General features: G+C 22.8%; 1 protein-coding gene across 2 annotated transcripts; it reads left to right on the top strand.

The window, feature by feature from the left end:
• Positions 1 to 230: 230 nt before the first annotated feature.
• Positions 231 to 16674, top strand: LOC122855642 (probable serine/threonine-protein kinase nek3). Of its 2 annotated transcripts, none has more exons than XM_044157166.1 (9): positions 231 to 743; positions 11125 to 11192; positions 11879 to 13994; positions 14062 to 14236; positions 14299 to 14406; positions 14539 to 14706; positions 14787 to 15296; positions 15372 to 15686; positions 15763 to 16674. In XM_044157166.1, exons 2-9 carry the CDS (start codon positions 11153 to 11155, stop codon positions 15814 to 15816), a joined length of 3486 nt encoding a protein of 1161 aa, XP_044013101.1. In that variant the 5' UTR covers positions 231 to 743; positions 11125 to 11152; the 3' UTR covers positions 15817 to 16674. The 2 variants fall into 2 exon arrangements, with proteins under 2 accessions (XP_044013101.1, XP_044013102.1); XM_044157167.1 differs by having other exon boundaries at positions 11879 to 13991; positions 15763 to 16664.
• Positions 16675 to 18067: the final 1393 nt, after the last annotated feature.

The raw sequence follows: 18067 nt of genomic DNA, 5'->3' as shown, positions 1-18067 counted from the left end.
ATACATATATACACATGATCTTTGAATGTTGTTAAAGTATAAGAAAAACATATTTAAGATTAAAAAATATATAGATATATAAATTGCATACGTCAAAAGTGTCTTTAAATAAGAGAATGGATCAAATAAAACGCATGCGCATTGATGTAATTTCAGGTGTGCGCGGCGGCATGTTAGTGTATATATAAAATATATATATACTAAAAAATTACAACCGTTTGTCTGCCTAAGGCATTCAGCTCAATGCTACGGCACTTTGGAACTTTTAGCTTTTAGTTGCTTTTAGTATTGCGCTGGACGTTGCTTGAGTCTGTTGCTTAAATTAAATCAACGCAAAATTAATTAATATCAGCTTTTTTAAATGGTTACAATGGATCATTAGAAACACATAATTTTTTTCGTTTAAATATTCAAATTAGTTTTTTATTTTTTGTAATTTGATATAAATTAAAATCTAGTTATTGTTGCTGATTTTTTTCTATTGTTGACGTTGTGCATTTACCTGAAGGCAGGTTAGGAGGTGAACAGGTATAACAGGAAGAATAATATAACAAAGTATACCTTCGTCGCTATGGGTTACAAGTGTTGTGTCTCACTCATGTGGTGTTGAATATATTTAATATTTTTTTAGTCTGGATTTTTTTTTTACTTGATTTTTGAATTATTTTTTTTGTCCTTCAACAAGCTCATGGGAAGATTATGAATCTCGGAATATTTTACATCAAAAGAATCATCATCTTGTGGTGAGTTTAAAAATACAATATTAAAAATTTCCGTTGAATTTTTGGTACGCGAAATTTTTGAAGGTGTTGAATCATAAAGATAGATAATTAAATTAATTTTTTTTTATAATTATTCGTGGCGGGAATTATTAATTAAAGATGGGAAAAAATATTTACTCCGAAATTAATTTTATACTGTTACAGTTGTTTTGAATTATTTTTTTTTATAATTGTTATGAGAAAAAAAAATGAGCATTATTTTCAATTAAAATTATTAATCAATAATTTAATAATTATTAATAAATTTTTTTTTTTCGGAGTAAAATTGGGGCAAAAAAAAAGGATACATCTATATTTTAAATTGAAATTTTAATTTACAGATGAAAATAAATTTTTCCAATTAAAATTCATAATCAATCGATTGAAGATAATTTAATAATTTTTTTTTTTTCACAAAGGTTTTAATTTTTTTAATTCGCTTTTTATAATAAAAATAGAAGTTTGCAAGTTTTTTTTTTATTTTAAAATAAAATTTTAGTTGAATGTTTCGGTGTTTATCATAAAGGAAAATGAGTAATAATAATTTGATGCTGTTAAAATCTGGGATAAGATTATGTTTAGACTTTAGAGATATTGAGAATTCTGGAGCACAATTTACCATGTACTGGAATTTGATTATAAGGCAAAGTACGAGAGGTAATAACATTGCGTGTACATAGAGTAAAGCAAAGCATAGTTCATCCATTAATTAACCAAAATAAAATTATTAAAATTCACTATGTTTTATCGTAATGAATGTTATTTTAAAATCTCTTTTGTTCAAGTATTTTTAAAGCTAAATTTATGTATCCATATTTTAATTAATTTACATAAAATCTTAACTTATTTTTATAAAAATTTAATTTATTTTTATAACAACAAGTATATGATTAATTTTCACGAAAATAAAATTTATTTATACAAAAATTTAATTGATTTGTATAAAAATAATAATCAAAAAGAAATACAATAATAAAACAATTTTTTTATTTTTAATATATATTTTTTTTAATTAAAAAAAATCACTGTATATAATTAATTTACACATGAAAAAATAATAATTATTATTGTCAATAAAAAGTGTATGAAAATAATAATTAAAAATAAAAAATAAAATAAAAACGTAAATATTTAATTGTGAATGATGCAAAAAAGGAAAAAAAAAAAAAAAAACTTAGACGTTGGAAAGTTACTATCAAGTGAGAATAAAAACTGTAGAAAAAAATATAATTTACTTTTGATTTAACTATAAGACGACGACATACACGAGTATATCTTTATTGCGCGTAACGAAATAATACTCATCGTTATTTTATATATACAAACATATTATTTATACCTAATAATAATTAAAAATTATAAAGAAATATATAAATTTACGGATATTGCATATTGTTACATGAATATGAAATAAAAATAACAACAAAGAAAAATTTAACAACAGTTTAAAATTAATCATAAATATCTTTTTTAAAAAAACGACAAAAAATTTATGTTACTGCCCTTCAGGTACATTGACATTTATTCTACATGCCATAAATTTAAAAAATAATATTTTTCGCAAAAAGAGAGTGAAGGTGTGCATAGAAAAAAAAAAAAATAGTCAGCGGATATCCGTGGCACACAATGTTCATCGTGGACTAATGGAAAGTGAGAATTACCACAGGATATTTTTACCTTGAAAATAAAAGTGAGTCACCAAGTCATGGGACTTTGTAAATTTTTTTTTTTTTCTCTCCTGCACGTTACGAAAATATAAAAAATAAAAAGATAAATAAATTAGCAACAATAATAGCAATGAATAAAATAAAAAAAAAAAATATATAAATATAATTATGACAGTGTCAAATATGTGCGTCAAAAAAATCACGGTCACGTATACATGAGAATTTGATTTAAACAAACGTGATTTGATGATTTTATTTGAGTCATGTGTACGCGTAGATATGCCAAGTATAAACTCCTGACACAGTGGCCAATCGTGGTGTTTAAATTAAATAAACACAAAGAGTTTCAAAGTTAAATGGACAATGAAAAATAATATAAAAAAATATTTAATAATAATAATTTTGAAGGGAAAAATGAGGGAGAGATCAAAAAACTTGTGTATATTTGTCTGATGAATTTTATGCATGAATTATTCTTTGTTCATTTTATTTTCACCTGTATCTGTACAATTTAATCAAAACGTAATTTAATTTTATAAACTGATTTATCGCTTTGTATATAAGCTACATGAAACCATAAATGTTTATTTTTTTTTTTGTTTTTTCTTAAGATTAACCATGACACTTGACACTTTGACAACATTTGCAAAAAAAAAAATTAAATAAAATATTCAAATGCAATTGAATTTTAAATTCAAAAACAATATTTTAAATTGAAAAATATATATTTTCTTTTTTTGTATACAATTTTGTAATTGGTAGCTTTATTTTTTCATTAGAGCCTTTGTTGTTGTTGTTGTTGTTTTTTATCAATTTAACAAGTTGAGTCATCAATTATTATTTTCCATGTGGGTAGAGTCAATTTCAAGCATTATCCATTGTAAATTGTTTTCTATCTTATTTGCTATTTTATTTATTATTATTGTTGTTTAAAAATTGTGCAACAAAAATATATAAATTATTTTAGAAAATAATTTTTTGGCTAATGTTAATTGGTGCTTGATATGTCGTTGGATATTGTGTAACATCAATGAATGGATGACAATTTAAATGAACCTTGATACATCGTTTGATAGTCTCGATGTATAATATAAAAAAAATATATAATGGCGACACACAAAACACGACAGTGTGTATTAATTTCCAAGACGGAAATCTTGTAAATATGTCATTACATGAGACACAATTTATTCTACAGTACCGTTATCGCAGCACAGTTTTAATAAAAATAAAAAAAAATTATATTTATAATTTATATAAAATGGAATTTTTTTTTTCATTTTGCTATCCTGTTTTTTTTCCTTCGAGAAGATATATTCATTTTTTTTTCTGATAAATAAATATAAATTTATGAGATACAGAGAGACGCGTTTACACGTGTACCTTTATACATTACGCAATGGATAAATGTCAGGTCAAGTGAGTGAGAAATAAGTATACAAAAAAATTGAAGAATAAAAATAGTAAAATATATATCCTTCACCTTTTTTTTTCTATTTTTAATATTCAATGTGCATTTTTTGCACCGCTCTCTCTAGTACTTTTGAAATTTGAACTTTTTAACAATGACATTTTTTTAATTTCATGTAGTTTTTTTTAATACAAAAGTTGAAAAAAAAATAAAAAAGGTTATTATGCTTGTGTAATGCTGATTTTGAAATTTAATATTTAGAAGAAATAAAAGTTGAGCGTAAAAAAAAAATAAATAACAGAGAAGCGAATGGAATTAGTAATATATTTTTTTCCATTTATAATTAATTTTTTTTTTGATGGAATTAAAATACAATTCAAGTAAATTGTATATTTGTAGAATTTATTATATAAAATTTGTAAATGTTAAGTTAAATTAAAAATAGAAATATAAATTAAATTGAGTAAAAAAAAAATTGTCATAAAAGAATAAATAATATAAAAATTGAGAAAAAGTATTTTTAAATTAAGAAAATTGGATTGTGAAACTCGTATGTAGGATCATTTTAAATTAATTTTGATATGAAAATAATGATCCTATTATTTAGATAATTTTGAAAAACTTGACCTAAAAATTTAGCAATAATTTAAATTGAATAAACTTACAAATAAATAAATAAATTTCAACGTTGTTTTTGATAATAAAAAATGAAATACTCGCTAAAGTATTTACAAAATAAACAGTTGAAAATATGAAATAAAAAATTGATATAAAAAAGTAAAAATGAATGAATATTTCAAATGAAGAAATAAAAAAACTAATAAAAAATTGATACAAAATAGGAAATAAAAGGTGGAATTTTTCGTTCACTCATATAATCGAGTGATTGGGCTCACCCGGAAGTGCTTTCGCTCTTCCTGTCTATAGGATTCAGCAATTCATATATACACTTACACAAATACCAAGTACACACAATTTCATTTGTACATATATATAACAAAATTCAACTCACGATATTAAAGCCGAGCTGCCTACCTGGTACTTTAAATAATGTTCAATATATATCTCATTTTTTTTTATCTACAGTATTTTTCCATCCTTTAAAATCCTCTTAAATTTATCAACAAAAAATAAAACATAAATCCACATAAATTATCATTCAAACGATAATGCAAATACTCAACTGGAAACAATTTTTTTTCTTATAATTCTTGAATTTTTTTTAAAAAAAAAAAACAAGAAAAAGTTTTTAAAAAAACAAACAGCTTGATGAGTATGGAAATTTTTTTTACCTGTAAATTAATACTTGTGAGTTTAAAAATTTATTATTTAATTTTAAATAAATCAAATAAACAATTTTTATTTTTTAAAAAATCCGTGAATTTATTTGTAAAAAATATTATTTTATATAAATATTTACCTGTTTTTCTTACAAGTAGTTTTACATTTTAATTATCATTTTTTATGCTCGGAATTTTTTATTTTTTAAACTACTAAATTTTTATTATTTAAAAAAATTAACAATAAAATTTATCATCCAGGATTAAAAACAAACAAACATATATTTAATAAGCATAGTACACAATGCTCACGATGAAATCTTTCATATAATTTATTTGACTGATTCGTTATGCATATGATTATCCTTATCTCAATCTTGATTTTTCAATGAAAATCATCATTTTGTGAATTAAAAAAAAAACATAACAATGCAAAGATAAAAGATACAAATAAAAAATTTAAAATAGCAGACCAGTCTGAGACACGAGACGTTGTATAAACAATCGAGTAGGTGGAATATTATTATTTCTGGTGAATAATAAATAAAAAACGAGAGGCGTTTGGCACGAGTCATACTGGAATGTAAATAATGAGAAAATACACTGCTACAATAAAGAAAAAAAAAAAAGTAAATGTACATTAATTTGTTGGGAAAATAAAATTAATAATTATTTTTTTTTTTTATGATACGGTCATTGACGTGTAGATTTACTTGCGACTCATTGTCTTGCTTCATCTTAAAAATAAAAAAAATATAAAATAAAATAATCAGGTGAAAGGGAAATTAAAAAATATATCTCAAGATATGATTTAATTTTTTAATTAGATATTTAATAAAAATTTTTTGATATTAATTAAAATACAAAAGAAAAAATAATTAAACAATGAAAAAATTAAATTTTTATGATATCATTTTAAATATAAAAATCAAGCTTTTTATCTCATCTGGTTAAAAAAAATTCAAGTACTGATAAGATAAAACATACGTTGTTTGCGACCTTGCAAATATTATTTATAAAATGATAATTAATTTTTTTTTATTTACAAAAAAAAAAAAAAAAAAAAATCTACTTACTTATATGATTTTTTAATTTTTCAATCAAGTTTTTTATGTATTTTTAAAAAATATTTTTACATGTTTGTTTTAAAACTTTAAATTATCATGTGTGTGTTTTTATTTTTTCATTTTTAATAATTATTACCGTTGTAAATTACTGGATCAGGTGTTAACTAATTTTTCTCGCACTACTAACGCTCGAATAATTACAAGATAATTACCTGAATATATGATTTTCAAGTAGTAAATTTATTAAACGATTAATTTGTTATTTGAGATACATAAATATACTCAAGATTAATATATATATTTAAACCGGAAGTTAAAACGTTTAGATTACAATCGAGTGTCATCCGGCAACTTGTATAGCACATGATTTCCTGACAACGTTGTCATAACAATCAAAGAATTGGCACGTTTTATATATGAAAAAAAAAAATAAATATCACTGTAAATTATAATAAAATATTTATTGCAATAAATATTAATAATATTATATAATTAACATTGTAAAAAAAAAATCAGATAATAATTTTAAACAAAAAAAAAAAAAAAATATTCGAGTTACCAAGGGCAATTACCAAGGGTATTTAAATAGCCACAAATTTTCTATACATACATAAAAATAAATATCGAAAAATATTGACGCTTTAAAATTGTCTATTTCTATTACATATTTTTCAACACAAATAAAAATTTATAGTCTCGCACAGTAGCTCAAAAAATAATCTAATAATATTTTTTTTTTTTGCTATTTTCATTTGACGTAAATTTTATTTAAATTTTAAATATCTATACATGTTGTTTGGCTTCTTGAAAAATACCTGACTTTTTTGATAATTTTTTATACCACGTTGTTATACTCTATGACTTATCGATCGTTATTTTTTATCTCTAATCAGATTAGGTATTATCATCCTACGTCGTAAGCTTGGAATTTTTATTTTTATTTTTTTCGACCGTCATAAATCTCGATGTTTATTTGAAAAATAATAATAAAAAAAGAAATACAAGTAAATAAAAATAAATTAGAAAAAAATAAGTTTGTCAATTGAAGGTGACTCAGTATTCAGTAAGATTATTTTTCACTCAAGCGAAACAAACCTCAAAGCGTGAATGTATCAACTTAATTAATTTATAATAATAATAAATGTTTTTAAATACTAAATTATAAAAATACTTTTATATAGATTGTGACTCACATTTGTGAGAGTTTTTTAAAAATAACAAAAAGATTAGAATTATTTTGAGGTCATGTTTAAAAAAAAAAAACAATCAATTAAAATAAAATATTTTATATTTGGATATCAGTTTCATTGTCTCGAAAGGAAAAACAAGTGAAAGTTTTAAGAAAGTGATGTACTATACGTGTGCATATACTAATTTACTTAAACTACAATATTTTATTATTATTTAATTTACGTTTTTTTATTATTTAAATATTTATGCACAGTAAACTGTGTTTATGCGAGGAAAAATATATAAAAATTGTTTTGTCAAGCGAAAGCATTAAAAATGATTATTTAACAATCATTGGTTATTGCAATATAATATAGACAGAGAGTTTCTCTGTTCACTCAAGGAAAAAATAAAATAATTATAATAATATTGAGAAAAAAATATAAAAATTAAATCCATCTGGGTATGTAATACAGTGACGCAATGGAATTTTATCTATAATGGATTACAGACGTCACATTTTATAATATTATATTAGTTTATTTTTATCCCGTGTGGAAAAAAAAAATACTCAATTCAATGACAAACATTTGTATAGACAAACTATAAAATTTTTATCGTCTTAATATTTTTTAAATTGTCAACAATTTTTGAGGTTTATTTTAGCTGTAAGTAGCTTTATTATGTTTGTTCTTTTATTCAAATATAAAATGAAGATAATAAAATTTAAAAGAAATATATAAATTAGGTTTTGAAATACGTAACGTGTTATTTGATAATTTTTCAAAGCAATTTAACAATAAACCATGTACGCACTTGTCGTGATTATATCATGTACATGGCATTGTTAAATGTTTAATATTTAATTTAAATATTGTTAACAATATTAAAGGGAGTCACATGGTAATATTATAGTTGAGTTGTTTAAAAAAATTATATACCCACTGATTATTCAATAATATAGAGAATTTTTTATTTATTATTTTCATCTTTTTTTATGTTTAAATTTAATCTAAAACAATGATATTTGGCTTTTTTTTTTTTTATTCATTGGAGGCTTTATTTTTACGACTTGGAAAAATTTATTAAATATACTTGAAAAAATATAAAGAAATTTTTAATTTAGAATTTTTAAATTTTCAATTTAATATTGCCAAATTTACAATTCAATATTTCTAAATTTTCCATGTTTTTTGAAATAAAATAACTGTTGGAAAATGTACCTATGCTATGTTTCAAAAGATAAATTTCTATTGTCAATCATCTATTAGTGATGGGTATATGTCACTGTCAGTTTTTCCCAATTTTCTTATGAGCCGACAAAAGAACAATGCATGGTCATGGATAGAGATTAAATAGTCGCTTTCTAATTCTTGTACATTTTCTTTAACTCTCTCCCCTTTTGGTTTTCTGAATTCTGAGTTAGTTGTCTAAGGAAAAAGGACACTGCACAAAACGTGTCCTCTCTTGCAAATTAAATATAATTTAAAATATAAAATACTTTTATTTTTTTTTTCACCTTTACACATTCCAACAAAAACAAGACAATTATAATAATAATTAATAACATAATTAAAAAAAAAATATTATACATCAATTGTGTAAGCATGCTAAGATAATTATTTTGATATTGATAACAATCAAAATATATTTCAATCAACAAATAAAAGACGCAAGAAAAAAATCCAAATTAAAAAATAAAAAGAAAAAAAATATAATATTATTATTGAAAATAGCTTTGTTGTTGTTAATGTGTAATTATCATAATAATATAAACATAATGACAATACTTCCTACGTTGTCATTAAATATTATATTTCATGAAATATATTATACAAAATTAGAGATGCATTATGTATACATAATCAGGATCAATCAGCAATGCTATATGATATCGATACAATAGGTTATTAGTAATAACCAAACGTAACATAAGCATAACAACCACTATTCATTCACAAAGGATAATAATTATTTTTTTTCATAAAACTATACACATGTGGCTCTCTTTGTATACATGTTTTATATAAATTTATTCTCTCTATTAATTAATCCACTTTGTGTTTATAATTATGTGAACACTAGAACATTGTGTACCTTTAAAATATTTAAGCACTTTAGCTCTCAAAGCCTTTGAATTTTTTTTTCAAATTTTAAACCAAAAATAAATACTCCAATTATTTTTTTTAATTAAAAAACTATTTTTTTTTTCATGTGAAACTTTATTTTTTTTAAAAACAAGTATTTTTTTTAGTTAAAGAATTTTTTTTTTGAAAAAACTTTAGTTTTTTTGAATTCGAAAAAAAAAAAATATGTCAGTTTGCGTTTTATAAATTATTCATGCGGTTATAAAGTCTAACCACAAGCTATTTATTTATAATTAAAAATTTTAAAACAACTTACTTTATGAATTATTATTTTTTTATGATATAGTAAAGTAAAAAAAAAAAAAATATTATTCAAGGTAAATGACAGTAAATTTTTATTTTCTTTGTAATAAACGTAATGGTTTTGAGATGAACTGAACAACGAATGAAAACTTTTAAAACTTTCCAGTTAAAATAAAAAAAATAAAATTTATGAATTTTTAACATCAAGTTTTGTTGTTTTCTTTGTTAAAGTTTTCAACTACAGAATTTGTTAAGCCATCCAGCAACATGACTTATCAAATAATATTATCATTATAAATTTCCATTTTATTTTAGTCTATTTCCTTGAGCCATTAAATGTCATCCCCATACATAATGTTAAATTTTTTATTCACCCTTAAAATATTTATTTAATGACATGACTTTTTCTGCAAATGAAATATTTTTTTTATCTCATTTCTACACGTCATACACCATCATTATTTTTATTTATTTTTTTCCTAAATTTATTTCATTTAAAAAATAAAAAAAAAACCAATAAACAATGAAAGAAATAAAAATAAAATGCCATAAATTGGTGGCAATTCTTCACTAGACTTGAATGTTTTTGTGTGCCAATTTCCACATTTTTTTTTTCACTCCAATAAAAGAAAAAAAATACATGGCTTTATATAGCTGGAAATATTTTCATCAAAGACTCTATTTTAGTATTTTTTTATTTTTCAACCCTCTTTTTGTGTGGGTATACAATATATATTTCATTTTGTCATGTTTTCCTGTAACGAGGTCGTACAATAGACTGTTTTAAAAAATAGGGAAAATTATATTAAAAAAAGGACAAGTAAAAGCTAAATAAAAAAACAAAATAAATGAAATTTATATTATTTTTGAATGTTTTTATTTAGTTTTATATTTGCCTGATGTTAAATGAGTTATTGAAATATTGTGGAATAATTAAAACAGAGTGTTTAGTTGAGATACGTCGAAACACCTACATAATCCGTTTAACTGACTCAACATTGATCGAAAATTTATTCAATATTAATCGAATATTCATATAAAAACAAACGCGGAAATGTGTCATCTTTTGTACACATGTATTTCAATGTCATCAATGAAACATTATTTATTCAAAATTAAAAATAAAACAACAAAAATGTATTTAGCTTAAAAAAAAATATAACAATAATTTTTTATTAAAAATAAATTCTATTAGTTGTGTAATTATGTTCAGATAATTCACTTAACTTTGATAATAATTAAAATAATTTTTAATCAATTATCAAAATGACGCAAAAATAAATACAAATAAAAATTTACTAATAGAATTTCTTGTTAAAAAAATGATTGATTTAAAGATGAGCTTTCTTTTAATTTTTTAAAAATTTTTATCTTACAGATTTCTCAAAAAGAGGAAGAGCCTTGAGATGACGGAAATACTTTCATTTGGGTCACGAATATTTCAAGGTAATAACATCAAAATATTAATAATAAATTTTCTAAAATTTATAAAAATATATTTTATATTTAATTTGATTTATAAAAAAAAAAATAAATGTAAACAAAATAAAAATATTTTTTATTAATTACCAACTAATTTGTGATGCCTCGTTGAAGTAAAAATACAAAGTACTGTTAGATTTACTGCAAACCGAGACAACACTGAACTCAAATCTTTGTAATTTAAAAAAAAAAAAAAAATTACAACTTCTTTGTTACAGTACAAAAAAAAAAAAAAAATTTCATAAAATCTTAATAATAAATATTTTGTTAAATTAATAATACCAAATTAATAAAATATTTTTGCAACAAAGAAAACAAGCAAAATATGATTTTTTTTTCCCGCAAAATGAAATTGAATATAAAATAAAAAATAAACAGGTCACGTACAATAGATTGAACAATCACAAAAAAATATAAAAATAAATAATAAACACCGGATTATAATACCGGCATATTTAAAATTAATATTCTTAGTAAAAAAAAAATCTACTGCGTAGTATCAATCAATGATTAATGTTAATTTGCTGAAAGATAAACTAAAGTTTTTCTTGTAAATATAACTGGTTTTAAAAAAATAATTATACATCACCTTGAAGCATAATATAATGAATATATTTTTAAAAAACTATAATAGTATTAATAATTTCTAGGTATATGTCTGGTGTTAATGCTGTCAACACTTGTTGAATCGCAGACAATAGCAGCCTTGAATATTCAAAGTACCAACACCACGGCATTTGGAGAAAAAACACTAACAAATATAAGCCAAGATGGCAATGATGTTGTTCCAAAAATTGTAGATATTGATAACGCACAATTATTTAATTCAACGAGTGACAAAATTCCATTGATTGATGAGAAATTCATCGAAATAAATGAGCCGAATGATGGCATTAATTTGGAGGGATTGAATAATCATAGTAACAAAGAACCAACAACACCAAAGTCAACCAAAAATACTGATGATGATGATGATAAAATAGTATCTTTGATAAATGACACTGTTGTTAATGACAAAAATCCAATAACTCAAATGAATGACGTCGAAATAACGCATGAAAGAAATTCGAAATTAATTGAAAATCCAACAAATTTAATAACCGATTTATTAGATCAAAATAAATTAAAAAATTTAAAATATGAATCTGAATCAATTGCTAAAACATTAATACAAGATAATAATAAAACTTTTAATAAATATCAACCGGTTTATGATATTGAAAAAATTGTTTATATACCAACTTCAGAAAAAGATAAATCATTTGGTAAAAAAATTATACCACAATTACATACTGAAAGTAGTACAAATAATATTAAAAATATTAATCAAGAAATTCAACCAAAATATGATGAATCAACACTTGAAAATATTATTAGTACTGATGATAAAAAATTAATAACTATAACTGAGCCATCAAGTGAACAATTTAAATCAATACCATTAAAAAGATCAGAAATGAATAGTCCAAAAATTAATTTATTAAATACAACAAAAAATAAAAATGATGATATTAATTTGAAGAAAATATTATCACTTAATACAAAACAAATAATTGATGATGAAACTACTGAAAATCCTGATGAAAAATTTACTGTTGGAAATATTTATATTATAGCTATTAATAATGATAATTCAACTTTAAAAATAAATTCTGTAAATTCAACTGACAAAAATGAACCAATTATTAATAATAATAATACAAATATTGATTTAAATATTAAAACTGAAGCTGAAAATTCTACAAGGATATTTACGGATTTTGCTAGTGAGCAAACAACAGTAATGCCTGTGTCGACAACAACAGCAACAGCAGCAACAACAACAACGACGACAGAAACACCAACAACGACAACAATGCGTGTCCCAGTGAGTATTGATATTATTGAGGAATCAAAAATGACAACAACAATTGAATCAGTAACGACAAATGAAGCAGTAACAACAATGGAATCAATAACAACAACAGAATCATCATCTCCATCATCATCATCAATTTCAACGTCTACATCATTTATTCCAAGCTCAAATAATGAACTTGAAATAACAACAATAATTACAGAATCAATTGAAACAACAACGGATCCAATAACATCAACACTTGATACAACAAGTAGAGGAGATTTTGATACCATTGAAATAAACACAACTGAACAATTATTTGATTATGAACAAACTGATATTCCAAGCAATGAAAATTCAACAAATTCATCTACAATTTTTACAACTGATTCAACAACTGATTCAACAACAACAACATCATCAACAACATCATCAACAACAACAGTTACTCAAGATACAACCACTCAAATTATTAATGATACTGATGACAATAATGGAACAATAATATCTACAACAATTGATGTTACAACATTATTACCAGATGAAAACATAACAACAACAACAACAGTTACTGATAATCTTGAAGTTAAAGAAACAATAACAGAAAATGAAAAAGGAAGAGCACATTTTGTTACAGACGATAAAAATGTTCATGATAACTCGGATGATAATAAAACAAATAATTTTGATACTAAAACTTTAAATACAACTATTTCAATCACTCCAAGTAATTCAAGTGATACAAGAATAAATACCACAACGCCAATGTACACTGAAACTCCTAAAATTCCAGCTGATAATTATCCACAAAATACCCAAAATATTGATGAAATTGTTAAAATAGTTGTTGACTCAAATTGGGATCAAGTATGTAAAAATTTAGCAAAACTACTTGCTGAATTATTAAATACTTCTATAAATAATAAGTAAGTAAATATTTTTCTACTAAATTCAATTGACAATTTTAATTAATTAATTTTTTTTTATTTCAAGAACAATATTGCCAAATCAAATAATATTTAAACCAAATAATTGTGCAAGTAATTATCAAGATTCTGTGGTGACACTTTACGTGCATGTTATAAATAAAAATGGACAATTTGATAGAACATTAACTGAAATTTTACCAACACTGTGTTTATCAAATTCAATGCAGACAAAACTCACAGTGAGTATAAAATATTATAAATATAAAAATGACCTTATTAATAATGTAATTTAATATTTTAGATAAAAAGTTGTGATTTAATTCAAAATACTGATTCTGGTAATGCAATAGCAGTAGCTGTGGTATGTTGTGTGGCATTTATTTGTCTTGTTCTACTTGCTGGTCTTTTGGTAAGAAAAAAAACTTCTCAATATTCAATTTATCTCTTTAAAATATTCGAAATTATTTCTATAAAAAAACTGCAAAAGAAATAGCTATTTAAACTTGTTGACATTGTTAAAATTATTATTTTTAATTGACAGTTTATAATGAGAAAACGACAAGCAAGATTTAATTATGGTGAACGTTGTCGTCCAGTGTCATTGGATGCCTACAGTCTAGACAGTGTTTCAGCTTACAATAGTGTCAGAAGAAAAGGCGCAATTAGATCATCAAAACGTAGCTATGGAAATCCAACATTTGAAGATTCAGTAAGAAATAATATCAAGCAAATAATCCATAGAAATATTAAATTAAAATATTAATTCTTTTTCTATCTCAAAATTTACAGAGTGTAATACCATCACATCCTCTAAACTTTAGTGTACTATCAAAATTTTCAACTGAAATTAATAAAATATACGAAGAATATTCAAATATACCACAAGTTACAGCAAAAATTGATGAACTACCACAAGGTGCTGATGTTAAAAATCGTTATGCAAATGTAATACCACTACCAGAAACAAGGGTACCACTTAATAAATTAAATAATGATTCATCAACTGAATACATCAATGCAAGTTATGTACGTGGACCTAAAAATGCAACAAAATATTATATTGCATGTCAAGCACCAATGGAAACAACAGTCAATGATTTTTGGCGTATGATATGGGAACAACAAACAAAAGTTATAATAATGTTAACTGAACTTGTTGAAAATGATGTTGAAAAATGTGCTGAATATATACCACCATCTGAAGTTACTGATTGTCATCGTTTATTTGGTGATTATCAAATAACATTAAAAAAACGAGAGACTAAAGAAAAATATGCAATATCAACACTATTAATAAAGGTTAATAATTTATTTATTTTATTTACAATAATATCAATTGTTTATTAATTATTTTGGATTGTTTTTTTTATTTAGAATTTAGAAAATAATACGTATCGTGAAATATCACATATTTGGTATTTATGGCCAATAAATGGCATTCAAACAGATGCAGTTGGTATGATTGCTGTACTTTTAGAAGCAAGAGCATTACAACGTGGTGGACCTGGACCAATTGTTGTACATTGTAGTCCTGGTACTGGTAGAACTGGTACATTAATTGCTCTTGATTTAGGAATAAGACAGTATGAAATAACTAGAACAGTTGATGTACCAAGAGTTGTTTATACAATTAGAAGAGACAGAGCTGGTGCTGTTCAAACAAAAGAACAATATGCATTAATTTACAAGGTATATATTTTGATTATTTATTAATTTTTATTTGTTATTTATTTTTGTGTAATTTATTTAATGATTTTTTTAACAGGCATTGAATTTGTATGCTACTAAACTTGCTGGTGGTGGATTAGAATCTACCTGACACATGAGATTGAAAAGTATAATGGAAGACGAGAATTCATAATACGATCTAAGTCAATAAAATAGATAATGAATTTATTAGATTATGATTTATAATTTACAATTATTCCGAGCTCTCTTTATATGTTTTTTTTTTTTTTTTAGAGTCAGTTGAACAAAGTAATATTTATCTTGGAAAAGATAATAACTAGAACAAGCCAAACTGTTTATATTGTTTAATAATGTATCAATGTAAAAAATTATAAATTATCTGTGAATTTTGATATTAAATAATAGGCTATTTATTATTATATAAGTTTATGTAAAAAAAATTAGTTTCAAATTAATATTAATGAGTGAAAAAAAAAAAAACAATGCAAGTTTTTTTTTTTTTTTTTTTAAAAGAAAATTATGAAATTCATTCAATTTTTCTTATATTCAGATGAATTTTTATAGATAGATTATTGTTAAATTAATTACCGATCTTCCTCAATTAATTGAGATTAAAAATTAAGAAAAAAATATTCATAATTACGAAATTATATAATTCATGAATTTATAAATTTTTGAAAATTCATTAAACTCATTATGAAATTTATTATTATAATAATACTGTTGTTCATGTACAAAAAAAAATATGGTTTTTTTTTTAAAACCAGGCTCTCTAAATATAATGCCATCGGCAGAATAATTTTTTTTTTTCCAATTAGCCAGATCGATGTGTCAAAAATACGTGACAGTATTAATTCATAAGAAAAACAAAAACTAGATAATTAGAAACCTCCTCATTTTGGCATTGTAATATATTCAAAAAAAAAAAAAATGTCAATATTCAATAGAATAATAACAATAAATAGTGTCAAAAAAAAATTATAAAAATTTATTTAATTATCCAATTCCCGCATTTTTTTTGAACAGGTTGGAGCGGAACACGGCAGAGGGAATCACCAATCACCATTCTGAATTTGAAAAACAAAATATAAAAAATTTACTTTTAAAGTGAACAAACATATAGATAATATTATTATTATAAAATAAAATTAATAAACTAATGATTGATTATTTATAAATTAAAAAAAAATATATATTTTACATTAATATCAATATACTTGATGATTAAAAAGACATTAATTTAACTCCACGTTCAACACATCACCACGAACTTTGATTATTTTTTTACATAATTCTCGTCGCATTTATATTATTTAAATGCTTGTCATGAATATTACAATTAATATATTACAACGATAAACAACACATATCATTCTAATTAATTTATTAATATGTTTTCAGACTTTTTGGCAAATGCAAATTGTCAGCAATTTAAATGGTTAATAAACACAATGAATAATAACAAATAAAAAAAATATTTATGATTATGAAATAGGTGAGATTATAAAGAGAAATGCCCAAGGCATCATCTAGCAATTCAGGTGGATTGAGGAACATATTAAACACCAACTCGATCAAACTGGATTGTACTAGTTAAATCTTGAAAACACCGGGTCTCAATCCTTTTTTTTTTCGTATGAGAAATGAACACTAATGAATCAAGTGATAAATAAAAATATTCCAAGATATTTTTAAAAGAATTTATATTATTTTTTCATTGTTTATAATTTTTTTTTCTATAAAAAAATTAAATTATTATTATTTTTTTTTTTTCACGTTTTTGTAGATATTCAATTCAATTGATTGCTGCTATTTTTAATGGCGATAATTATCGTTATTCCAATTCGAAATGAATTTCGAAATATAAAAAAATAAAGTTTGAAAATATTGTTGTTATTTTTTTAATGTTTATTCAGAGAAATATAAATAAATCAAAATATTTAATAACATAAAGCTCAAGGTTAAACATGTGTAGATAATATTCATAAAAAAAAAAAAATTTTTATAGCTTTGTAAAAAATTATTTGTCATGTTGAAGTAATTGTTTTTTATTTTTAAATATGAGATTGTATAATTCTCGGGAAATATTTAATATTTAGTCACGTTTTTAAGTTGATAATTTATATGAAATATTATTCAAAGTTATTTTTTAAATTGTGTACTAATTATTTGTTTTCGAAGCGAGAAATATATATTTTTTATTGAGATGTTTGGTTTATTGATAAATAGTATTTTTGAAGAACTGGATCATTATAGAAGATCGTCATTGTTTAATGATATTTTTAGCATAAACAATAATTAGTGCAACAATGTAAAATAATTTTGTAGACATCAACAAAGTAATAAAAAATGAAAAACAATTTTTTCTTTTTGATTTAAAC

The sequence above is a fragment of the Aphidius gifuensis genome, linkage group LG4 (assembly GCF_014905175.1).
Source record: "Aphidius gifuensis isolate YNYX2018 linkage group LG4, ASM1490517v1, whole genome shotgun sequence".
Classification (NCBI taxonomy): domain Eukaryota; kingdom Metazoa; phylum Arthropoda; class Insecta; order Hymenoptera; family Braconidae; genus Aphidius; species Aphidius gifuensis.
Note: the sequence above shows the minus strand (reverse complement) of the source record. Positions and strands in the feature narration are given on the sequence as shown.

Bases quoted from the DNA above. Each gene is read 5' to 3' on its own strand.
- LOC122855642 (XM_044157166.1), top strand. From the start codon at position 11,153: ATGACGGAAATACTTTCATTTGGGTCACGAATATTTCAAG. The intron at 11,193-11,878 runs GTAATAACATCA...AATAATTTCTAG, and splicing joins TGGGTCACGAATATTTCAAG to GTATATGTCTGGTGTTAATG. The intron at 14,707-14,786 runs GTAAGAAATAAT...CAAAATTTACAG, and splicing joins ATCCAACATTTGAAGATTCA to AGTGTAATACCATCACATCC.